The sequence below is a fragment of the Durio zibethinus genome, chromosome 21 (genome assembly GCF_047325235.1).
Source record: "Durio zibethinus cultivar Kanyao isolate XHJ-2024 chromosome 21, ASM4732523v1, whole genome shotgun sequence".
In the NCBI taxonomy this organism is placed as follows: domain Eukaryota; kingdom Viridiplantae; phylum Streptophyta; class Magnoliopsida; order Malvales; family Malvaceae; genus Durio; species Durio zibethinus.
Window position 1 is genome coordinate 5,346,101 of NC_143182.1, and position 24,187 is coordinate 5,370,287.

At 32.6% G+C, this 24,187-nt stretch overlaps 5 protein-coding genes across 5 annotated transcripts; 3 read left to right on the forward strand and 2 right to left on the reverse strand.

The window, feature by feature from the left end:
• The first annotated feature begins 2,173 nt into the window (after positions 1-2,173).
• LOC149512797 (uncharacterized) lies at positions 2,174-3,606 on the forward strand. Its single transcript, XM_089751084.1, has 5 exons — positions 2,174-2,177; positions 2,354-2,391; positions 2,508-2,664; positions 3,218-3,350; positions 3,402-3,606. The coding sequence occupies exons 1-5, from the start codon at positions 2,174-2,176 to the stop codon at positions 3,604-3,606; spliced, it is 537 nt and encodes a 178-aa protein (XP_089607210.1).
• A 2,048-nt stretch (positions 3,607-5,654) lies between these two features.
• On the forward strand, positions 5,655-7,728 carry LOC111306057 (heat shock factor-binding protein-like). The gene is made up of 5 exons (XM_022903960.2): positions 5,655-5,794; positions 6,446-6,499; positions 6,733-6,756; positions 6,824-6,866; positions 7,318-7,728. Exons 1-5 carry the CDS (start codon positions 5,792-5,794, stop codon positions 7,455-7,457), a joined length of 264 nt encoding a protein of 87 aa, XP_022759695.1. The 5' UTR covers positions 5,655-5,791; the 3' UTR covers positions 7,458-7,728.
• An 802-nt stretch (positions 7,729-8,530) lies between these two features.
• LOC111306058 (protein RALF-like 33) lies at positions 8,531-9,780 on the reverse strand. Its single transcript, XM_022903961.2, has one exon. The coding sequence runs from the start codon at positions 9,119-9,121 to the stop codon at positions 8,774-8,776; it is 348 nt and encodes a 115-aa protein (XP_022759696.1). The 5' UTR covers positions 9,122-9,780; the 3' UTR covers positions 8,531-8,773.
• Positions 9,781-11,310: 1,530 nt separating this feature from the next.
• On the reverse strand, positions 11,311-16,184 carry LOC111306059 (protein LOW PSII ACCUMULATION 1, chloroplastic). Its single transcript, XM_022903962.2, has 9 exons — positions 15,881-16,184; positions 14,981-15,084; positions 14,441-14,576; positions 14,052-14,283; positions 13,744-13,901; positions 12,869-13,057; positions 12,444-12,544; positions 12,105-12,201; positions 11,311-11,659 (listed from the first exon to the last, which is right to left on the reverse strand). Exons 1-9 carry the CDS (start codon positions 16,115-16,117, stop codon positions 11,585-11,587), a joined length of 1,329 nt encoding a protein of 442 aa, XP_022759697.2. The 5' UTR covers positions 16,118-16,184; the 3' UTR covers positions 11,311-11,584.
• A 3,077-nt stretch (positions 16,185-19,261) lies between these two features.
• LOC111306061 (putative indole-3-acetic acid-amido synthetase GH3.9) lies at positions 19,262-22,812 on the forward strand. The gene is made up of 4 exons (XM_022903963.2): positions 19,262-19,698; positions 19,821-19,922; positions 20,897-21,720; positions 21,982-22,812. Exons 1-4 carry the CDS (start codon positions 19,409-19,411, stop codon positions 22,551-22,553), a joined length of 1,788 nt encoding a protein of 595 aa, XP_022759698.2. The 5' UTR covers positions 19,262-19,408; the 3' UTR covers positions 22,554-22,812.
• The last annotated feature ends 1,375 nt before the right edge of the window (positions 22,813-24,187 follow it).

A 24,187-nucleotide genomic window follows, 5' to 3' on the forward strand; every position in this document is an offset into this window, starting at 1 on the left:
ATTATTAAATTTAAAAACATTATTTTTATCGAAACGAATCATAGATTCAATTTTGATTCAAAAATTTAAAAAAATATAAGTGAATTCCTCCTTACATATATTATTAATTTTATTTTTTCTTTATTTTACATTCAAATTTTAATATTTTATAAAGTTTATTAATTAAATTATAATTGAATGTTTTTATAAATAATTATATACCATAAATTACATGGGTTTAAAACTAGTATTAATTAAATTAATGGTGTTTTGGTTAGTGACAAATTATGTAGTACCAAGTTTCTTATGATCTTCAAATCACTTCTGGCTAATTACTCAATTGCTTAAGCATGTACCAATATATTTGGTTATATAAAATAAACTATATGTGTGATATATGGATTGATTTTATTTATTAATTAAAATTTATTATTACAAATAAAATAAATTTATTATATTAAAATATCTGTAAATAGTTAAATTTCAATTCACAATAAAAAATTTTATGTTGTATATAGGTAAGAAATTATCTTGGATCCGAAAGAACTTCATTTGGAATATATTTGATCATTACTTTCAAACCCGGTGCAATTCCAAAATCAATGATTTAAATGTAAAACATCCTATATAAAAGAATAAAAAATTAATTTAGAAATTCTTGAATTAAAAAAATTTTATTAACAAAGCAAAATTTGGAATCATTGTCTCCAAAGAAAATAATATTTTGTGGTTTAATATCTTTCTGCACAAATCATGTTATCATTTTTTGGGCTTAAGAAAAAAATGTGTTAATATAAAAGTTAAAAATGTTAATATTTTGAAATATAAATATAATATAGTAATAATATCTATACTCTTTTCTCAATTTTTTTTTCATTTTTCATTTTGTATAAAGATTATAAAGTAAATAACACTTACATGTTAAAAATCATTATAGTAAAATTTCATGTGTTATTAAAAAAAAAAAAAAAAGAAAGAAAGAAATAGTAGGATCAATCTTACCAATTATTTGACATATAAGCAGGATCCTCATAAAGTTAGGATCAACATGTATAACACAAAAATTTCAGTGAATGAAATCCATATTATTTATCAATGATATAAAATCAATTTATTTATTCAATGATTTTTTGGTGTAACAAAAAAATACCACCAAATGATTTTTTAATTTTTGAAAAGTGTGATATTGATCAAAAGACAAATTAAGGAATGAAAATAATTAGAAAATATGCAGCAAATAAAAGAAGGTTTGAAAACAAACAATGATGTTAGAAGATAAAATTAATTCAAAAAAGAATTTACATACCTTAATCGAATTGCAATTTTGCAAATCTACAATTTTGATCAGAACATTAAAAATTTGAAAATAATTAAAAAATTTATGCTATAAGGTGAAGAGTTGAATGAAAAATATGTACTAATATGGGATTATTAGAAATGGAAATATATATTTTACTAACTTGTTATCCGTGCAATGCACGGATTATTTTTATTCTATTTAAATTTAAATAAAAATATAAATTAATATTATTTAATTATTTACATATTCAAAAATCTGTAAATATAAATAATATAATTAAGTTATCAAATCATAATAAAATAAAAATTTAAATTAAAAATTGATAAATTTTAAAATATACAATAAATAATATTGAAAGAATAAAAAAATATCTAAAATATATTGCAAATAATATTATTAAGTACACTAACAAAGTATTAAATTATTTTAAACTAAAAAGTCTATCACTTCAAATTAATTTTGTTCAATTTGCATTATCTCTAACTTCTCTTATTATTTTCATTCACCTCCAAATTTATATAATTTTAAGATAAGTTTCATTTATTTAAGAAAAATAATGATTTTAAATATTTAAATAATATACGTGATAATTCATTCACATGCACATATATTTTTAAAGAGTTTTAGTAATATCATGATTTTTCATATCTATATGACTTTCCAAATATTTATGCCTTTCAATTGTTTTGAGATTGACATCTGATGTAAAATTATGTTCTTATAACAATTGAAATGAAAAAGTTTTAAATTTTGAGTAAGTAATAATATTAAATTGTAAACAATTATTTAAAAAAATTATTAGAAAAATATTTTAATGAAATATATTAAACTACTTATCTTTTATATTTTTTCAAGTAAATACAGATTATTCTCTATATAAGGTATCTCATGAATATGTGTAACAGTTAATTTTGAACTTTCATGAAAAAAATTATAATTATTGAGTTTTACTTTAAAAATATATAAATAATCTATTAACTTTTTCAGTAATTTTTTTAGCTTGACATCTCCATCTTCTCGTAAGTGAGTTTTATATAATTTTATTAATTGTCTTGGGTCTCTTTGAAAATGCAGTGGCTGATAACAATCTAGTTAACCAACTTGAGAATCAAGTAAATTGGATATATTCTGTTGTTATAAATGGACTTGGATGTTCTTTATTTATCATCATTTATGGGTGAAGAAATAATCAAATAAACTTTACTAAATGATAACGTGTTTTGAATAGGAACACAGGGAGTTAACAAGGGAAGCTATGAGCAAAGGTCATGTCCTACTGAAGAATGGTGAGTCTGCTGATAAGCCATTGTTACCCCTTCTTAAGAAAGCAATTAAGATATTAGTTGTTGGAAGTCATGCTGATAACTTGGGCTATCAATGTGGAAGTTGGACTATTACATGGTAGAGTCTTAATGGCAATGATCTCACAAGTGGTACTTTCTAAATTTACACTTAAAACAATTAAAACATAAATATAGGTTTTGTTGGTCCAAAGGTTTTAATGAATAAAATAACCTAGAAAAGCATTTAAGTTTTATTATTGCCTCCATTAAACTTGATGACATGCCTGAAACTTGATAGAACATAATATAATGGCCATTTAATCAATTATAAAGATATCAGATACTGAATATTTCACAATCTGAAATCAATCAAAGGGGTAACTGTCATTTGAACTATTATGAGAATTTGCTAATGTTATTAACAACTCTATCTCAAGGGATTAGTTAAAATTGAAATGGATTCGGTTTCGCTGAGTCAAGTTTAATCATTGTTGAAGCTTTTATTTACCCTGTGTTATGGTATTTGATATCATGAAATTAACAATTTATCAAAAAAATGCAGACCAATCTTTAATGGCCAGGGTATTTTCAAATGGAAAACTTTTCTATAATGTTAACTTAGAATAATTTGATGGAATACAATTTGCATGAACAGGTTCCATTATCCTCCAGGTTATTAAAAATACAGTTGATTCAACCATTCAAGTTGTCTACAATGAGAATTCTGATGCAAACTTTGTCAAGTCTAACAAATTCTCTTATGCCATTATTGTTGTGCGAGAAGCCTCGTATGTAGAAACAAACGGTGACAATCTGAAATTTACAATATTTTAGCCTAGCCCAATCACTATTTACAATGTTTATGGGGCTATAAAATGTGTTGTTATGGTTATCTTTGGCGGGCCGATTGTCATGCAACCCTATCTCTCATCAATTGCTGCACTGGGCTTCCAAGGACTAAAGGCCAATGTGTTGTTGATGTTCTATTTGGTGACACTATGGGTTTACTGTCAAGCTTGCAAAGACATGGTTCAAGATTGTTGACCATCTCTCTATGAATGTTGGTGACCCACATTACGACCCTCTGTTTTCATTAGAATTTGGTTTTAAATTACTTAAAAATTTATTTTAAATTGAGATAAAGTGATATAAAGAATAAGAATTTCATTGAAATTATAATTGATTTTTATTTAAATTTTAAAAATTTAGATAATTCAATCATTTTTTAAATATATCTTTTTAATAAATAATTTAAAATTAATAAATATCTTATATATCATTATAAAAAAAAACTTCAAGAATTTTTTTATGTCAAAAAATGAAGTTGTCAACATAAGTGTCCATGTCAATAAATCTTAATAGATAATTATGTATGTTGTAATAATATATATATATATATATATATATGGTATCTTCAATGCAAGCTCAATAAAAAACTTAAGGGTCGTAGACAACAATAATTAACTAAACAAATATGTCCAATATTTGATAGATAAATATATTTTAAATAAATAAAAGATATAATAGGTGATATTCAATATGTTTGAATTTAAAAAATATATATTAAAGGATTAGTAGGAAATCTGTAAATAATAAAAATTATATATGAGATTTTCACATTTAAAAAGAGATATAAGTATATTATTGAAATATATATTTTAAAAGAGATATATCTAAATTATTTAAAAAAAAAAGATGCATCTAAATTACATTTTATTGTCAAAATTTTAATATTTATCGCTTTTTTCAAAGCCTTTAACTCATGATTCCTATTTGAACATGCCTTTATTGTTATTATAAAGGTGTCAATTTTATGATATATTTAATTACATAGTACTTAAAATAAATTGAAATGGATAATTAATCCAAATAGTTAAAAGTATTATATTAAAAAAAAGTCAAAAAATTATTAAAACCACAATGATTTAAACAAAATATATATGACCTTTAAAAGTTAGTACTATTTGAATTTTGGTTTTAATATAATGATGACAAAAGTGAGTTAATATTTTTTTTGTGTGATTTAAATTAGGATGAAGCTTATATATAGATTAAAAGATTTGGATTAATTTAATTTTTAAAATTTTTGAATATTGAATAATTGATTTAAAAAAATTATCTGATAAATAATTGAAATAATGTTTAATTATTTGGTTGCATATTTAAAACTATTTTATGTGTCATCAAAATATGTTGTACACATAAAATTATACATAAGCAAATCTTGTATTGTAACTTTGTATATTGTAATATATATATATATATATGTATATTATAAATTTTAATTTGGTTTGGCATTCATTCAGGCCTAGAAGGGAACAGGGCCCGGCCCAGTTATAAGATATCAACTTATCAATCCTGAAATATAAAAGCAGATTAGACTTACTGATCCATTTTGTAAAGGCTCACATCGTACTTGAGGCCCAAATATTTGAATTTTGAAATGCACTAGGCGCTCCAATTGGGCTTTTGTGTAAAAATGCTCAATGACAAAAATGCCATCAGGCTAACTTTCAATATTCAATACTAATTCACCTTAAACTTCTACGTATTTTTTAGAAGCATTTTCACCTAAAATTTTTTATTACAATTTTAAATTATTTATTAATAATAAAAAATTATATAAAAATCATTTATTTATATTTTAAAATAAAAAATTCATTACTTATTAATATAAATTTTATATAAAATTTTGATAAATCTTAAATAATTTTTTATCATAATTGATTAATTACAATACAATGATTATATATAATATGCTTTCATTATTTTTACACGTAATATTAAATAGTATTATTAACAAATTAATCAAAATAATACTATTAAAGTAGGGTTTAAGAAGCTAAAATATGATTGGTTAATATTTTTGTTTTATTTTTATTTATATTTGGTTTTTATTTTTTATTTTTATCTTTTCCTTTCTATAATTTTTTGTAAAAAAAAACTAAAATAATTTTCCTAACACTTAAAAAAATAGTTCGCAAAATCGTAGAGCTATCTTATTTAAAAAAAAAAAAGAAAAGAAAACAAAAAAGTTGAAGAGGGAGTGGCATATGGGTAAATTAAAGGTATAAGCCGGGATGAAAAGGAACGGGACAATCCGCCTTTAAAATAAGCTGTGAGGCGGTATCATTTCTGATTTCACTCAAACGCTTCCAAGTTTTGGAATTGAAGGTACGGTTAGCAACTGAGGAGCAGAACCAACAAATTCAAGATCCACTTTCAAACAATGGTAAACTTTGCTTTCTTTCCTTTTGTTTGTTCTTTTTTAGAAACTTTGGAACTGATAATCTTCCTTGATATCATTTGCTCCAATTATTTTAAGTGGCCAAAAGTGGTTCGATCTAAAGTCGTATCATGGTTCATAAAGGATTTGATGTAAAGAGCGCTTCTTCGACTTGTTTTAGACCCGTTTTCTATAAAAACTCGCGAATCTTTATGGGTGTTAACAATTATGCTTTTCTGGTTCACATCTTTTTTTTTTTTAAAATTAGCAGTATTTTTGGTTTAAAATTGGTTGTGCTTGCAATGCTCTGTTAGGGTGTTAATTTCTGGGCTTTATTTGGAATCTTAGTGTAGGTTTTTATGACATTTATTATCGTTTTACTTGTTTTGAGACCCAAACCTTTTATTCTATGGCATACAATTCCTTTGTCTTCGTGAGATTTTCATAATTCCTATGCAATTTCCACCCAAGTTCTTTATTTTAAAAGAAATTTTGATTATTTTTTTGAAGTTCGTTGGAAGAGTACAGTTTCAAGGTATTTGAGGATTTGATCAACCACAGTGTTAGTGTTAAACAATCTGAAGTAGGGGTTAGTTTTGTTATCAACTCGTGTTGCTAATGCTGTGTGGTTTGAGCTAATTGGCATTCTTTTTGCAGGATGGCCATAATTCGGATGAGTCAAAGCAAAGCACTGCTGATATGACTGTTTTTGTGAGTTCCTTAACCATGTTTTATAACATGAACAATAACTGCGTTTAATGTATGCTGTTTTGCTAGTACCATGAGGGCATAACCACTGCCAATTTTGATTAATTCTGAACCTTTTAGAGTGCCAAGTCGGATCATAGTCTCTAATGGATATAATTCAGCAATCATTTGCTGTGGTTTTTGATGTGCCTTTCTTATAATTCTTTACTAACAATTTCTTTGAATGGTTTTTGTAGGTGCAAAATCTTCTTCAACAGATGGTGAGTTATAATTGGACCCTCTTTTGTTGGAATATGTTTCTGTTATTGACAAAAATTTTGTTTGCAGCAATCTAGATTTCAAACAATGTCTGATTCCATTATCACAAAGAATATCCTTTTCATGTGTTCCTAAATTTCATTGAACCATGTTGTTCTATATGATAGCAACATTGTCAAATATGTGAAATGTCGCTGAGTTGCTTCACGGATGAAGTAAATGGCTTTTCATAATCGATAAGTTTCACAGAAAATTTCGTCTGTTTTTCTTTGTTGAGCTTTTTAATTTTATTGTTACATAAATAGGTTGAATTGTCTAAACTAATCTATACTTTAGTTTTACATTTGTCAACTTATGGTAAATCTTTACTATAAGGCTAAGAAGCTTTGCGAGACAGTGGTTTGAACCTGTATCTAATAACTGTTTTGCTGGCCAGATTTGAAGAAGTTTGAAAGTTTGTTATGTTTTGCAGTATTATAGCATTACTTTAAATGGATATAGTTAGTTACTTTAGTATTACTTTGAAGTGTGGGACATCTGTTGTTTACTTAACTCCAAAGCACTTGATGAAATGGGAAACCGTATAAATGAGCTGGAGCAGAGCATCAATGACCTAAAAGCAGAGATGGGAGTGGAGGGTTCCCCATCCCCTTTAGCCCCATCACAGCAAAAGTCAGATGAAGCAAAGCAAGAGGAAAGCTAAGCATAAATTTCGTCAAAGACTGTTTTTAGCAATTGATTATGATTGTAATTTGGTGATACCTGGTTGTGTTTGAGACTACTATTGGCCAGGGAGGGACATTAATGAGTGTCCCCCTTTTCTTTTTCTTTTTCCTTTTTTTTTTTTTTTAATTTGTACCAAGTATTTCTTCTGTGAATGGAAGAAACAATTATATGCTTTTAAACCAGTAGATGCACTGCATATTTGGCGAATTATAGAGGGAATTAATGAATATGAAGTGGTTTGTTGTTAACATTCCTGCTTTATCTCTGTGCAATAGCAAATGCAATTTATGAGTTGTTCATTAAACTTGACAAGTTGGTATGCAGTTTACAGCTTTGTTAAGCATCCTTCTGGCTGAGCAGATGTTAACCCTAATCATTAATCTGTGTGGACAATCCCAAATCTGTCAGGTTTTAGTACTTGAAAATGCTATATGAACTCGACAGATGATGATTAAGCTTGACATTCTGAAGATAATTTGTTCTAGCTCACATTTCATCCTGAAATGCTTTTGGGAAAATACTTCAGAAACAGACGTAATCATATCTTGTCATAATTTATTTTGAATGCAATAGATGGTACTTCAAATTATATATCTTGATTATTGGAAGTGTAAATCTCAATTCAAATAATATCAAATACAAAGCTTGTTATGATTGTACTTGTCAGTAGAGAAGGAGACTAATTCATGTTCCTCCCATTAATTGGTGTATAATCATTCTCATTGATCTATAATCATAATGCCTAGTATTGGATTTTAGTTGTCATGTTGCTTAGTATTTTGGTCTCTTATCATGATTTCAGTATGTTTTAAACTGGCCGTCATTCTGTCGCAACCATTCTCGCTTTATCCTATTTTTTAAGCCAACCTCAAGTTATGAGATATAAGGTTTAGTTTTTTGATGTTGTTACTTAGTTGATGTTATTTACCTATCCTTGCCTTCCTTTTCATGCCTGTTTCAGAATTTGCCATTGCTTGTTGGAGTTAACAAACGAGGTTGACCAGAATCTCATCCCAAATAAAAACAAAAACGTCTGATGATCATTATGCCTTCTATAACTGAAGCGAAATTGACTGAAATTTGAAGGTAAAATTACAAAGCAGCAAATTAAAGGACAAAGAAACACAAAATATTACATGATAACATATCTGGGAATTTCTTCAACAACATATATAGATTCTCCACCTCATCAGAGGGGAGCTTGATATTCTAATTAAATCCACTTTTATTGCTATATTTCTATCTTACAAATGAGAAACAAATGACACAGAAAAAAAAGGAGGGCAAATAACCTTAACCACGGCAACGAGCAATAGCACTGCAGCCTCGGTTATAAGGGTTAGCTTGAGCTCCTGGCTGACAGTTGTAGTAGGATGCACCCCTTAGAGAGCATGGTACGGTGTTCCTCTGCAGAGCTCCATAGCTTATGTACTGCGTGGTTTGCAGTATGCGCCTGTTAATCTCGGAGTCCATGTCAAACTCATCGTTAGCCATGCATTCAGCCAACGAGCCATGGCAGCCAGACTTGGTTGGAACCCAGCTCAAGTAGTGCTCACCACTTGCGTCGACGGTCGACAAGGCGATGATCAAAGTTGTGAGGACTAATGAAACGGCCAGGAGAAAACCAGAGGGATTAGCCATGTTGTCGTTTATTTTTCTATGCTGCGGTTGTTTAAGTAGGGACAAGAAGAGAAGGGGTTTGGCAACGTGTTCTTAAATTTTAAAATAGGTTACCAAGAGTTGGAAGAATGACATAGACTAACTCTGTATTTATCAAAATGCCAATTGACTCTGGGCCCCAGTATTCTTTTTATATTTTTTTCCCTTCTCATATTTCTATTTTTCATTCTGAATATGATAATAGAACAAGCTCAAATCGAAGCTTATAGTTCTGCTAATGGCCCACCCTAGTCATTTGGTTCAAAGAATTAATTAAAAATTAAAAGCTTTAGTCAAATAATTACATGAATCCTTGGTAGTTTTGTAAAAATGGAGATAATGATGGTTTAACGTCTAAGAACACCAAGGACAAAGAGGCAATTGGTTGACCGATGGGGGAGGCATATATTCTTTGAATTGGTTTGAAATCCTAGTTCGTCCAACTACCTTCAATAGTTTGCCTGTCCTAATCCCATGACTATTAACACTAATAATGACAAAGAATGATAATTAGAATAATAAAAAAGCACAAACCTAACCCAACGAATAGAATGGAAGATAAAAAGAAATCTTTTTAATGATACGGGTACTCGTTTTGATTCTTTGATAAAGTTCATTAGTTCAATGACTCTTGGACAAGTTCAAACACAACTGGATTGCTATTTAGAAAGGTTTTTTTTTTTTACCTCTTCAAAACCTAATACAAGAAAATGACAGAAATGGTAACGTGAAAACCCGAAAACAAGGGTTTTAAAACAGAAGATAATTCGTTGAAAATCCTGGCGTCCCACACTTTATTCCTGGGTTAGATTGATTTTCTGTCATTTTAGCGTTTTGTCAATTTGAGTTGTGAATTTCCAGGTAGGCTGTGAGCTTTATAGACAGCTTGGAACCACTCTACTGGCCTATAATACATGCAAAAATGTGTTGTCAAGTTGAATGTGAAATCCTAGGATATGATCACCGCATCTTAGAAACACCAATTTCTTCTGCACAGTGTGTTGTTTTTTCACATAAGCTGACGGGTGGGTTATTCAGGGTGTTTGGTCTGATCAGGTTTTCAGAGGCTATAGGGTTCAAACTTTTGATGATCAGTGGATGACTAATGAATACTCAACTACTTTCCTCCATAAGAAAATTACTTGAAGAAATTTGATTAAAGAATCAAGATAAGCATAAAAAGATGCGTTTGACTCGGGTTAAAGGCTTAACCAAATATGAAATAATTAGTTTTAATCTTATCAGATTCTTAGAAGCAAGCACAACACGTGCCCAACCTTACCCGATTCTTGGCTCTTTCAATTCTGTATCTCGCATTGTTCTATGCCGGTGCAACTTCCAGCTATTCCAGTCAAATTTAAACTTTGATATTCGTAGGTGTTTAGTTTATTTTACCAAGAAGCCAAGAAGATGCGAACATACTTAAATTTGAGCTCCAAAAAGTCTAGAACATGCTTAAAAACTGCAAATTCTTAGCAAAGAATACATGCTGAAACTGTTGAAAATCCTGGCGCCTTGAAAGCATTGGAACTACACGTGACTGTATATTGGCGTATGTGTATCCTGGTGAATATGAATGGATTAATTCAACGTTCAAGTATGAAATAGAGACAAAGGGAAATTAATACAATAGAAGATAACAGGCTAAAATAATAAAAAAGCTTTAAAATTTTATTTTTTATTTAAATAAATTTTTATATTTTTATTGCACCCGAATATATTATTATCTTTTATTTTGCACTCAAATAACCACTTAAATTTTAATTTGTATCCAAATAAATATTTATCTTTTAGTTTATATTTAAATAAACTCTTAACATAAATCAATTTTTTGTTTGAAATAAAAATATACTTGATTACAAATAAAAAATAAAAAACTTATTTAAATAAAATAATAAAATTAAAAATCTCTTTTAATATTTTAACCAAGATAATAAATTGAAAACTATAATCCGATCATCCAATCCCACGACTCTAGCCAAGGTGGGGAGAATATCAAGACAAAAAAGTCTTTTTTCTATGGTTAGCGCATTCAAATCATAACAGAAGGGTGGAAAAAAGAAACACCGTGCTTGGTAGGGCCATTATTTGCATATAAAAAATATAAACAAACCAAAAAAGTACACCATAAAGGCAACCTCCCACCCTCCAAAAAGAAAAAAAGGGGTACATACAGATCAAACATGGGTAGAAATAAAAAATGAATTACATGACCAGACAGAAATTAATCTCTTTATAGTGTTCAAATATTTGCATGTTCTAATTTACAAAGCAATAACATACATTGCTAAAAGTATGGATGCAGTCTTGCTATGTAAAGGAACCATGAAAAAAAAAATTGGTAGTCTAATGCATGAATAATCAAACAAGAAAGATTTCCATCTGCTCCGCAATCTGTTCGTCTTAGTTTGAAGCACACCCAAATAAGGGTTGGTAACAGAGATTTTATCTTTCTAGTTTGCTTAGCAATGCTTCCATTGGTGGCAGCTCTTGCACTATTTGTGACCAATCAGGCATTCCCTGCAAACAAGGAAACTTAACATGATAATCAATAAAAAATTTCGATATTGAATTACCGGTATTTGAAACCAAAGATGGAGAACATATAGCTTAGTTCGCAACTGACTCACATCACTTACGTGGAAAGGAAATTAAAAAGTCATGAAGTGCAGAAACTACTTTAGAGTGGATGGTAATAAATTCAAGTCATCCAAAACACTAACAACTGATAACTAAGGAGGTTTATAAGATTGATTCATTAACAGCCTTATGGGAAAAGAAAACACTAACTGATGGAAGCCAATCAATGCTTTAAAGTGTGTGCATGAATTCCAAAAGTTTGAGCAACAAAAATTCAGCAATCAGTTATAACCCTAAATTAATGTCATGACACATTGATAATTGATATTGATATTATCTCAGTCCAAGAAGACGAACTAAACAATTTTCCAACATATGTTCTTACTTTTCCTGATCTTCGAACTCGACCATCTAGACGCAAAATTATGTACACATCCTCACCAGGAGTAACTCCTTCAGACTTTTGTTGATCCCTAATCCACCTGAGTAAGTAAGAACCTTTAGTTAAAAGATTGAAAGAAAAAAAAAAAAAAATCTAACAGAAGAAAAGATGTCCATCGACAAATTTAAGCCTATCACTGATAACTAGAATTGTAATCAATGTTTGGAAACAGTTTTTCAAGACACAAACTTATGTGACCTGAAGAGATACATTACTGAAAAACCTTTGTTATCTAAATGCTAAACAAGGATAAACAATAATAAATATAGAGTAGCATGTGACCTCTCCCATTCTTCCGGTGATACAACCTCAGCCCTAAATCGAATTTCAGCTTTCAACTTTGATTTTGCAGTTACAGACTGAGCTCGTTTCTCAAAGTCTTCCTGCCATGACAGCAAAAAATAAAAAGTTTCAGGAAAGGAATTTAATCAAAAACCACGCTTGGTGCATGCATTTAATCTTTCACAACTCAAAATTCATGTAAAGTTGATTGCTAAAAGACAGCAATCCGAGGTATATTTGGCATATCAGTACAAGTACACCTTCGAATAAAGTTATAGCCACATGTATAATACATCATATGCACAGCAAAAAGTAAACTTCTAAGAAGTGATAGGTACTATACAAACGATGATAATGTGATTAGTGAACAAGAATTATCCTTGTATGGCTACTAATCTACAGTAGGTTAGATATGTGTATTTTACCCCAATAGAAGGAAGAGCAGCTGGTGCCTTAGGAGAAACACCAAAACCTTTCTTCTCCACTTGCGGTGTTCTACCTTCACCCCAAATGACAGGAACTAGAAGAACACCTCGTCTAAGGAGCTCAGTTCGAAATCTCTCAGCCTTTTGTATAGCCAAGGAAACAGATTCTTTTTTCCCAGCTAAAATAACCTGAAACCAACATTCAATTAGAATGTAATGACAAAAACCATATAGATCAAGGTAAGTATAAAAAATGCAACAGCATGCAAGTTAATATACAACTTAAAGTTACACTTGACATAGATTTATATGACCAAATAGGAGATGACAGTGCGTTAAGATATTTCTACACTCAACCAAAGTAGTAAATATTAATGTAATCTTCTATGGTAATTCAAGAAGACTTTTGGTCTAATGGTATAAATCTCAATCTCCACTCCAAGTAGTAGCATTCTCTAAAAATAATGTAGAAACAGAAAATAAAACAGATAATTGTTATGGTCACAGATGTTCTGGTTGCTCTCAACACAGGAAAGTCCACAATGCACCTAACTACCATTAAAGAAACACATAGAGCTATGACAGGTAGCTGTCCCGATTCCTTTATTAATTATCAGCTTAAATTTAATACTTTGGAAATGAATCAAGTACATTTACTAAAATCAGTAAAGAGATCTAATTTTATCTTGTGATGAAATGAAATGAGGGTTTCAATTCTTAATTCTTATGGTTGGCAACATTATTCTTGAAGACTATACTTTTACACTGACAATGCAGGCAATAATAATATGTAACAGTGAATCTAAGTTTGCAATCATGGAGCAGCATGAACTTGGAAGAAATATTCAAACAAAAAATGACAATTTAATACTAACTGGCCTAACAGTGTCCCGTAGCTGCACAAGTTCAACAACCCGATTGGTCGAAAGGCGCAGAGGCAACCTCGAGAGAGTTTCATTTTGGGATATTTGTGCAAGTTGCTCTTCCTCCTTCTTGTTGTCCCAGAAAAATAATGCCACAAGAACAATGATACCTGTAGATAGCTGATTCAAAAACTTAGTCATTTTAAAAAACCAGTTACAAACTATTAGCTTGACGGTCACACAAACAAATTTAAACAAAAAAACCAGACATTAAGTCATCAAATGACAAATATATCTAATAAACTCATATCCTAATTTACCTCCAATATTTGTGGCAGCATTGCCAGCAGTTTCCCAAAAATCAGGAGCACCATCACCACCTTTAACAGCAAGAAATAGCCTGGGTACAGTGAAGAACAGTGAAATTCCAGCAGCTGCAGAGAATGCCACATAAAAAAATCTCCTAACCCCACGAAATGGGGCCTGGACTTCACTGATAAGTTTGAGATCTCTTCGAAAACTGTAGCCTATATCTTCTCCACCCACCCTTGCCTGTAAAGATAACAAATAACTATGAGCAATACCAACTTTTAGTAATCTGATCCTCATGTGGTGAGTTACATTCATTTGATTCCACGGCTGTTGCGTTAGGATATGTTAATGGGGACTGGGAAAATGGAATGGCTATAGGAAAACCTGAGCTACAAACCTCTTCTTGCAAATCCTTGAACTCAGGTGATGCTCTAAGGGAGGCCAGATCAGGATCATTTAGAATTGTACCAAACTTGAGGTTGTAGTCTCTCAAAGCAGTACGGAGACAATCAGCGGCTTTCTTTGCTTCCCCTCTTCCTCAATAAAAAAAAAAAAAAAAGATTGTTAGGTAGCGCAGCCCCATTTAGTAATCATTACTTGAGATTAATGCAGAAAAGTATTATAACAAAAACATAGATGCGGCCTCAAATCATATTCCCAGAAGCTTCTATTATGTACTTATGCACAGAGGGATTTCATATAAGAAGTACCAAGGGAATTTGGCAGATAGATAGAGAATCAAATGTTATAATAGAATTATGTAAGTTTGAATACTATAACAAGTATACTTTACAGGTGCAATTGGAAGGGAGTTAATGTAGCATTATGTTTGGCAACCCACCTCTTCCCTAAAGTACATATGAATTTCGAAAGCCATGCATGGTGATTTGAAATTCTAACTACTAAAAAGGGAAGGATAAGCATCAGAAATCCTTACCGATAGGCATGACAGCAGGCTTTGTTATAAAGAGCAGCTTGGGTTTCCACGGGGTTTGGATCTAAACTAAGTGCTGTTTCAAACTGGACTAAAGCATCTTTAACCTGAAATACCCATTTGATATTAAAGGCACTGTTTTACAAAAATATGATTTTAATTTAATAAATAGTATGGTTTGCAAAGATAAGTTTTTGCCAGCAATGCAGAACAATGAGCTATCTTCAATAAATTTATAAATCATAAGAATACTTTGAAGGAACATTGTTATGGAAGTCAATCAATATAGAATTCAATCTCAATTGTCCTAGATAAAGTTTACTGTTCATTGAGCCGGGAGGGATTTGCATAAGTGTCATAAAACCAGCATGATTTTGCTCCTTGGATTCCTCACTATATGGCCAAATCATAAACATTAAAGTACCAGGAAAAAGGAAAAAGCATTAGATGATGTGGGTCAACATGCTATTAGAAAGGCACAATACTTTGCAATTTAATAGAGGATAAAGTTAAGGACTTTAATATACCAGATAGCAAAAACAATATGCAGGAACTTAAACAGGATAATATACAGTACTAGTTCAAAGTAGAAACCTGTCGGACATATCAATAGCGTAGAAGAAATGTAAAAGACATTCACAAAAAAAAAAAAAAAGAAAAAGCATATTTTCAACTTAGTATCATAGCATAGCCAAAACATTGACTAAACATTCGCCACGAGAGACACATTCAAAATAAATCAGTATCTATGTAGCATCCAAGGGAATCATTAAGAACAAAAAGAAAAAGAAAACCCATGCTTGCAAGAATAAAAAGCTTTGGCTCTAATTGTACCAACTACCAAAATTACCCATACTGAAGACACCCGTATAATAAAACCATAAAATACTGAGCAATGCTTACCCGTCCTTTGGAGAAGAGTGAGAGGCCCAGATTGACACAAGATTGTGCGGTCTGGGTGTTGGCCTCTGGGGACGGGAAAGTTGGAGAGGAAGAGCAAGAAACTCTAAAGTCATGAGCCTTCTTTTGAGAATTCAAAAGGGTTGCCCTTTTAGGGAACCATGGCTTTGATTTTGCTCTTGTCTTTGAGTTTGAAAAGCAGAGGAGTTGCTGGTTCAGTGCCAGAGCAGCCACAGCCATTCGGATTTTGCGTCTCCCGACCCCCGACCAAATTAGAAATTTTATCCGAACTGTATTTTAATTTTTAATCACTTTTTTTAAGAACCGCACGTACTCATTGGCGCTGCTGACTAACTGATACTTGAGACGTTGTCGTTTACGTAAAACTCATAAGCGGGGAATTTTTGAAGACGTGAAAAGTCAACTGGGGAAGTTACAAATTTACAATATTCCCTAGGGATGAAAATTGTGAGTGAACCCGGAAGCTCTCTCGTTTCCAGGTAACACATCTTCCTTCCTACAACTACACAGAATTCTCCTTAGTTTTAGCGGTAACTTTCTATTTGGGTACAATACTGTATATAGATGTATATTTTTGCATGTGAATTTTTAGTGACATTTTTTTGTATTGATGGTGGGTCTTGGGGAGGGGCATCATTTTATTTCATTGAATCCACTCTTCCATATTTGACACCCAAAGTCGGAATCTCTGGTTAGGATTGTTCTCAATGTTTGCCTTCGTTTTGTTTTGTTTTTTTTAATTAGTTTTTGTCACCCAAGTGCTCATATTTAAGCATTTGCTACAACTTATATCACGTATTCTATGAAAAATTATGTGATAAATCTGTGAGACAAAAGAGAAGTTCTTGTGTATTACTTAATTTACTTCATATAATAAGCATACATGATGTTCTGTACAATGCTTTGGTGGTCATGTTACTGGAATGGAGGAGATGTTTTTCGTTTGGTGAATTTTCAAGGACTAAGCTGATTGTTCGAGACATGAAGAATTACACAATTCTTTGTCTGATGGTGAGGTAAGATATTTTCAAAAATTCAATTATTGAAGCTTGCATGATTCAAACTAGGAAAAAAAAAAGTATTCTTAATAAATGGGTATTTTTTAAGGTGATTTAGTTATCTCAGTCAACCAGGATTTCTGGTTTTGGAATTGCCTTAACAACTCAATCAAGTGGAATCTCTCTATCAGTTTGGCATGACCCTCATAAAAAGTTTGAGATGGTACTTCCTCATGAGTTGACACTTATTAGGTAAGTAGTGGATTCGATGAACTCTGAGAAGCCAAAGTCTTAAAGGCCATTTAAATTGGACGGAAACAGTATGTCTCACCATATCACCGAGCAAAGTTAAAGTTAAATGAGTCACCTTGATCAATGAACTAAAGTTTATGGAGGGGTATTTTTCATTCTCACATCATTTCCCAAAAGAAAAAGGAACCTACCTTTTTCTTAAAGCTGGTTGTACATCTTATTAGGCACATTTCTTTTTTACCTCACCCTGTCCGAAGTCTGGCTCAATAATGTTGGTTGCACTAACGGTAATCATTCATGCATCTTCCATGGAAGCACTTCTCTTTGCCTTTTTTGTCTTTGTGTGATAAAGCTCTTCAATTTGATCTTTATGCAGATTGCAATTTACGACTGGATCAGATAGATAGGACTTCAGAACTAGGTGGAGCCATGAAAAACCCTGTCCATAAAGAACTGCTACTATTTCGTTTGGCAAATTATTTAACTCTGGCAAGTATCCTTGCATTAGAACAATGAGAAACATGCAGCAAACCATTTATTGTGTTCTCCAGCTATTCTAATTCGTATAAGTTGTAATACTACTTGTCTGTTTGCTTCTTCCTTAATACTACTTCAAGATTTCTTTCAACATCTTTATTTTTATTTTTTTGCAATCTTCTTGAAGTAAAGGTGGTGGACAATGGCATAAACCATATGCTTGTATTCAAGGATCTGAATAAACAACTATGCTAGGATTGTGAAAAAAAAAAATGTTCCCGAATCAGAAGTAAAGATAGTGATGCCCTGTGATTTATGATGATGAGTCTACTGAAATTAAGGTTGTACGGACACAATTGCAAGTGGGTATCAGACGAGACCATGATTTCAGTGATATTATGCCATATGCTAGCTCCAATTAGATAGTCATCGGAAACCAATGTGTAGAAGAGTTACTTCTGCACCATCACAAGCTTCCCAGATATGGAAAAAAAAGGTTATATTGCGACAGCACCAATATTTTGCAAAATTGTCATATAGGGAGGTAAAGAGCTAGGGAAGAAAGGGCCATTGGGTCTGTTGGCACAACTTCGTCATATGTGTCTATCACCAGTCTGAAAACAGATGCGGCAGACACAACATTACTGAATGGCATATGTTCAAAAGATGTTGATTAATACAAGTCACAGGCTTATTTGGATAAAGATATTTCCTTACGGCATTTCCCTTGAGCATCTCAAATTTGATTGAATGGTCCGGATTGTTTCTTATTTTCTTTAGGAGCTTTTCATCAAGTTCTATCATTGAGTACAAGGCTGGAGTTTCTTGCAGTTCATTTCCATGTCATTTATATGGTATTGAAGAATAACTTTTTGTTAATGGGGATTGACCCTTTTATACCTGCAACTTGACTCTTGTTTTGAATTATCTTTCTGTGGCAGCTTGTTAACCATTAGACTTGCTAATGAGAGGGTGTATGGTTGCCTATTTTGTTGCTGTACACGTCATACTGTAATTTAGAAAAGGAAAGAGAACAGATACTGACTTGAGGGAGATTGATTTTCTTGGCTTTTTACATGTCTTTATGGCGAAAAGAAATGTGAAAAAGCTCCATTTTATGAACAATATGTGATGCTAGAACTAGAACCAGATACTAACAAGCTTGACACTGTCCATTACATTTACAATATACGATCTGTGTTGTGAAATCTGGCACATTGTTCTGCGATCAAATTTGAAGAACCAGTACGATATACTATTGTGCACATTACAATATCATGTTCAGTTGGTACAAATTTTCAAGGTACGTACATTCTTTTCACTGTTTCATCTTTGACGAGATGATCTTTTACTCTTCTTCCTAGTTACCCTTAACAATTTTGCTCAAACGGCTGCTAGAAAACTAGAATCTGCTTTCTTGAATCATTACATTAAATAATGGGCTATTTATTTAAATCATTGTAAAATTTATGAAAAATATTCCACCATATTGTTGGATGAGGTCATGGTTTTTTAATTAAAAAAAACAAGTGAGGGTCCACGGTCCAGATCAAATCAGCACAATATCAATTTATCCAAAAAAAAAAAAAAAAAGAAATCAGCACAATATAACATCTGATGATAGGCTTATAACGATGTAGAGAGAAAATATGTTCATCAACAGGAACATGGCAAAACCAAAGTCATTATATATAGACCTTCTAGTTTTGTAAGTTTTGATCGAGAAGTATTGCTCCTCTTATTTCTTCTGTAGACTCTCTACTCATTCCTTTTTAATCTTAACATGGATGGGAAGAAGCTGGAGTATAAGGGTGAGGATGCCTTGAAGGAGATTGAAAAGTTAACAGCAAAGGCTGGTGAAGTCCAGTATGACATACTGAAAGAAATATTAAAGAGAAATGTGGAAACTGAGTATTTGAACAAGTTTATGAAAGGATCTAAAGATGTTTCTGAGTTTAAAAGTTGTGTCCCAGTTATTACCTACAAGAATATCCATCCTTATATCCAGAGAATTGCTAATGGTGAAGACTCTTCCCTCATTACTGGTCAGCCCATAACTGAAATGTTGTGCAGGTTTCCTTTCTCTTACTGTCTCCGCTCTTTTGAACATTATTGCTTGTTCTTTGTTTCTAACTTTTGGACGTGTTTTCTGTCCTATGCCATAAGTTAATGGAAACATGTTTCTCAATTTGCAGCTCAGGGACCTCTGCTGGAGAGCCTAAATTAATTCCATCAATATCTGAAGATCTTGACCGTCGCACCTTTCTTTATAATCTCATCATGCCAATTATGAACCAGTAACCTTACATCTTTTTCTTTTTCTTTTTTTTTTTCTCTATAGTGATCTCCATTAATTCCATCAATGTGTCTCTAGATGTGTGTGCATGTGTGTTTGCTCACGTGTTGGACTAGGTAGCAGTTTCATCCTCTAGGAAGGGTTTCTTGAACCTTCTATTCTTAAGAAGATGTTATCCCATGTTTTTTTAAAAGTTCATTGGATCTTCGCTATCCAGCATAAGTTTTGGATTCTCCATTCTGAGCAAGGTCTAAGGATGAGATATGATTTGGTGCAGATAAATCCGAACTGTATAGTGCTTGAAGGGTACACCTTACCATCCATTGACAAGATTGTGAGAAGAATTGGCTGCAAACTTAGAACTTTTAGAAAATAACGCCTCACTTGAGTTGAATTCATCAAAACTTTTCAGGTTAAAACAAATATTGGTGAAGCATGTAGGAGTTCTTGCATGAGAAAGCCTCCTAGAGTGAAAGCATAGTGGGTCTATAGATAATATCTGATTCATTGTGGGTCAGAAATGGTTTAGTATATTTTGTTTTAGTCCCTCATCTCACTCTCGCTTTCTCTTATTTTTGACAAGAAAAGTTTGAATAGAATTTAGTACTTCCATGTGAAATCCATTAACTATGTTCTTTTTTGTTTTGGAGAGAGAGAGAGAGAGGGAGTATAAAGAACTTTATCCATTCACAAGTTTCTTACTCTTTAGAATTTAGATCATTTTATCAGTGCAAGTTGGTGTTTAATGCGTGAAAAGAACTTTGCTTCCATCTGCATTGAGACTTTTTGCCTAATGAGACAGCACTTTAGCATTTAGGTTAATGAAAGCACTTTTGTAGTGTCTCATATATAATGATCATAAAAAAGATTCAGAACTGAATAAAGAAATTCTCAGTGACACACTAAGGTTGATTTATCCAATGACATGCAACCTTTTGGTTCAAATGATGTCTGTATTGACATTTTGATTTTCAGGTACATTTCCGGTCTCGATGAGGGCAAGGCCATGTATCTATACTTTGTCAAGGCTGAAATGTCTCTACCATGTGGCCTGCCATTTCGAACTGTGCTGACCAGCTACTACAAGAGCAAGCACTTCAAGTGCCGAACACGAGACCCATTTAATGATTTTACAAGCCCAGATCAAGCCATCTTGTGCAATGATAGCAACCAAAGCATGTACTGCCAGTTGCTAGCTGGTCTAGTACATCGTGACCAGGTTATGAGGCTAGGGGCTGTATTTGCATCGGCTCTTCTCCGAGCTATCTCTTTTCTTGAGCGTAGATGGGTTCATCTATGCAATGATATCCGCACTGGCCAGCTTGACCTTACCATCATAGACCCTGCATGCCGGTCATCAATGATATCCTTACTATCATCACCGAACCCCCATCTAGCAGATGAGATTGAGGGCATTTGTAGCTGTCCATCTTGGAAAGGAATCCTGTGTCACCTTTGGCCTAGGGCCAAGTACATTGAGACTGTAGTCACTGGCTCCATGGCACAGTATATACCAGCTCTTGAGTATTACAGTGCAGGGAAGTTGCCTTTGGTTTGTACCATGTATGCTTCCTCTGAGTGTTACTTTGGTGTCAACTTGAAACCCTTATGTGACCCCGCAGAAGTAGCATTTACCCTCTTGCCTAACATGGGTTACTTTGAGTTTTTACCATTGGCAGAAAATGGAACATTTTCCATGGACATAGATGAAGAGGAGGGGATGCTGAATGACAGACTTATGGATTTGGTGAATGTTAAAGTTGGCTGCTATTATGAATTGGTGGTTAGTACTTTTGCTGGTAAGAACATGAGATTCTTTAAAAGGTTTGTTTCTTGTTAAGACAATTAATTAGCCTAAAAATGGATCTCAGCAATTCTATGTCCAGTTTTCTATTTCACATGAATTCCACATGAAAACTCATGTTTCCTTTAGTTTGCTTGATAACTGATTTGCTTTTGTGAGTCACAATTAGACAAGTCTTTTCTAGAACAGAAATGTCTGCTTGTTGCTATCATAGTTGTCGCCATCTGAACTAGTTGATGCTTGGTTAATGATTCAGGTCTGTATCGATATCGAATTGGAGATGTGCTCCAGGTGACTGGATTTCACAATCAAGCCCCACAATTCCGATTCATCTGCAGGAGAAATGTTGTGCTTAGTGTTGACAATGACAAAACCAACGAGGAAGATCTTCACAGAAGCGTCACCACAGCAAAAATATTGTTAGAACCCTACAATGCTTTGCTTGTAGAATACACCAGCTATGCTGATACATCCACTGTCCCCGGACATTATGTACTCTTCTGGGAAATTCAAATGATAGACTCAGCCACCTCAATTGATGCCAAGCAGCTAGAAGAATGTTGCATTACCGTGGAAGAAGAGCTTGATTATGTTTATAGGCAATGCCGTAGCTGGGAAAGGACGGTGGGACCACTTGAGATACGGGTAGTTGAGCCTGGAACATTCGAGGTGTTGATGGATTTCTTCATCAGCCAAGGGGGCTCAATCAATCAGTATAAAACACCAAGGTGCATAAAGTCTAATACTGCTCTTAAGTTGCTTAATTCTCATGTCTTGGCATCATTCTGTAGTCCTAGGGATCCCAAATGGATTCCCTTGAATGAGTAATATCCGAATCCAAACTTTGTTTTGTTTGGTTTGGTTTATCTTCTCAGTCTATCTACCTAAATTATTGTAGTAGTTTCTAACGTGGGTTGGCAGCACATGCAATTGGATGGCCCAGATTGTCAGACTAAAGCTATGTGTCATTGGCCAATCTGTATCATTTGCAATTGGATATGTCTATTTTCTACCTTAGTCCCATAAATTTTGCAGAAATTTGTTGTATTGATGACAAGATCAGATTGTAACTTAGCTTTTTCATTCCATTCCCGGATGGATTAAAGTAATTAAAGAGATGCACTAGATAATTAAATAATACTAACTGCATTCAAATTGATATTAATTATATCCTCTTAACTACTTTAAATGCAATTTTTGTTGCTATCAAGGTATTAATAAATTGATAATAGCCATTCCTCTCTGTCCAAAAAGAAGTTTCAAGTCTGAATTTCTGTCAAACTACAAAAAGTTCAAAAAAAAAAAATTTGTTTATGTGCGAATGATTATAAAGGTAGTGTAGATAATTTTTGTAGGGTAAAAATTTGTAGTTAAAAATTCTTACAAGTATATTATTTGGTAAAGGGTTGTGCATATAAGATTATAACCCTATATAAGTGCTAATGGTTGGTTGCATGAGAATATTATCGAGCGATTTTCTGTCGGCACGGCACGTATTTGCGCAAAGGAGCAGTACTGGTACTGGATGACTAGGAAAGCTGCTATCTATCAACAACGAAACATTAGTTTGAAAAGACAAAGCAAAATAACACACTGTGATAATGGCCGCATTTTGCCTTTGTTTCATTGGCCTCAGCACTTGGATTCTAATCACATTAACATTTCGGCCAAAAAGAAAGTGCATACGAGAACTAAGACGAGTGAGATTACGTCAGAATCTTATGCAAAATTTTCGGTTTACTGTAATATTCCATATGATATAATCATCTATCTATAAACATGATTTTTCTATTGGATTAATCGTCAGCTCGTTTTTCCTCCAAGAGCATTTAACAGCCTGCAACTGTTGAGTGCACGTGCATGTATATAAATAGAGCCACAGGGGCTTGGTCCATCATGCAGCACAACGCCATGAGCTTTATTGCGGTATTTTCGGGTGCAGCAAGTGTCACCAAGATATTACGTGATTTGTTCTTTGATGAAATTTTCCGGATAATTTGGCACTGAGCTTTATTTCAGTCGCAATCACAATTGTATTCATACCCATCCGTCCAATCCAACAGTCCAGTTCAATTTATAAATTTGACATTAATTCTGTAGCTTTTGATTTTCCTTACTTTTTTTTTTCCACGGGTCTTTGCAAGTGCCCCACCGGGTTTGAAATCCGTGCAGTCTTTGTACATAATCATAACTTAACCATTTACTCCGATAATTCTAGCTCCAGCGTGCCCCATGATGCGCATGCACTCTCTCTCTCTCTCTTTCTTTCTCTCCAATTCAATTTGAAATGATGGATTGAGAAGAGGTGCCAAATCCAATGCCATGAAGCTTTGCTTTCAACAAAATTGTCTGGAATCTGTCGTGTTTCTGGGAGGGAGAAGACGTTCACATGACTCACATTTCGATCTTGCTGCAAGGGCATTATAATCCGTATGGTTGTTAAGTGGTACGACTAGTAAATA

Excerpts from the sequence above, each read along its gene's own strand:
- LOC149512797 (XM_089751084.1), top strand. Across the intron at positions 2,665-3,217 it reads CTTGGGCTATCAATGTGGAA|GTTCCATTATCCTCCAGGTT; the intron begins GTTGGACTATTA and ends TTGCATGAACAG. Across the intron at positions 3,351-3,401 it reads ATTGTTGTGCGAGAAGCCTC|CCCAATCACTATTTACAATG; the intron begins GTATGTAGAAAC and ends ATTTTAGCCTAG.
- LOC111306057 (XM_022903960.2), top strand. Across the intron at positions 6,757-6,823 it reads AAAATCTTCTTCAACAGATG|CAATCTAGATTTCAAACAAT; the intron begins GTGAGTTATAAT and ends TTTTGTTTGCAG. Across the intron at positions 6,867-7,317 it reads TGATTCCATTATCACAAAGA|TTGATGAAATGGGAAACCGT; the intron begins ATATCCTTTTCA and ends ACTCCAAAGCAC.
- LOC111306058 (XM_022903961.2), bottom strand. The coding sequence starts at position 9,121 with ATGGCTAATCCCTCTGGTTTTCTCCTGGCCGTTTCATTAGTCCTCACA.
- LOC111306059 (XM_022903962.2), bottom strand. The coding sequence starts at position 16,117 with ATGGCTGTGGCTGCTCTGGCACTGAACCAGCAACTCCTCTGCTTTTCA. Across the intron at positions 13,902-14,051 it reads TGCTGCCACAAATATTGGAG|GTATCATTGTTCTTGTGGCA; the intron begins GTAAATTAGGAT and ends AGCTATCTACAG. Across the intron at positions 12,545-12,868 it reads CTGCTCTTCCTTCTATTGGG|GAAGACTTTGAGAAACGAGC; the intron begins GTAAAATACACA and ends CTGTCATGGCAG.
- LOC111306061 (XM_022903963.2), top strand. The coding sequence starts at position 19,409 with ATGGATGGGAAGAAGCTGGAGTATAAGGGTGAGGATGCCTTGAAGGAG. Across the intron at positions 19,699-19,820 it reads ATAACTGAAATGTTGTGCAG|CTCAGGGACCTCTGCTGGAG; the intron begins GTTTCCTTTCTC and ends CTCAATTTGCAG. Across the intron at positions 21,721-21,981 it reads GGTGGTTAGTACTTTTGCTG|GTCTGTATCGATATCGAATT; the intron begins GTAAGAACATGA and ends TTAATGATTCAG.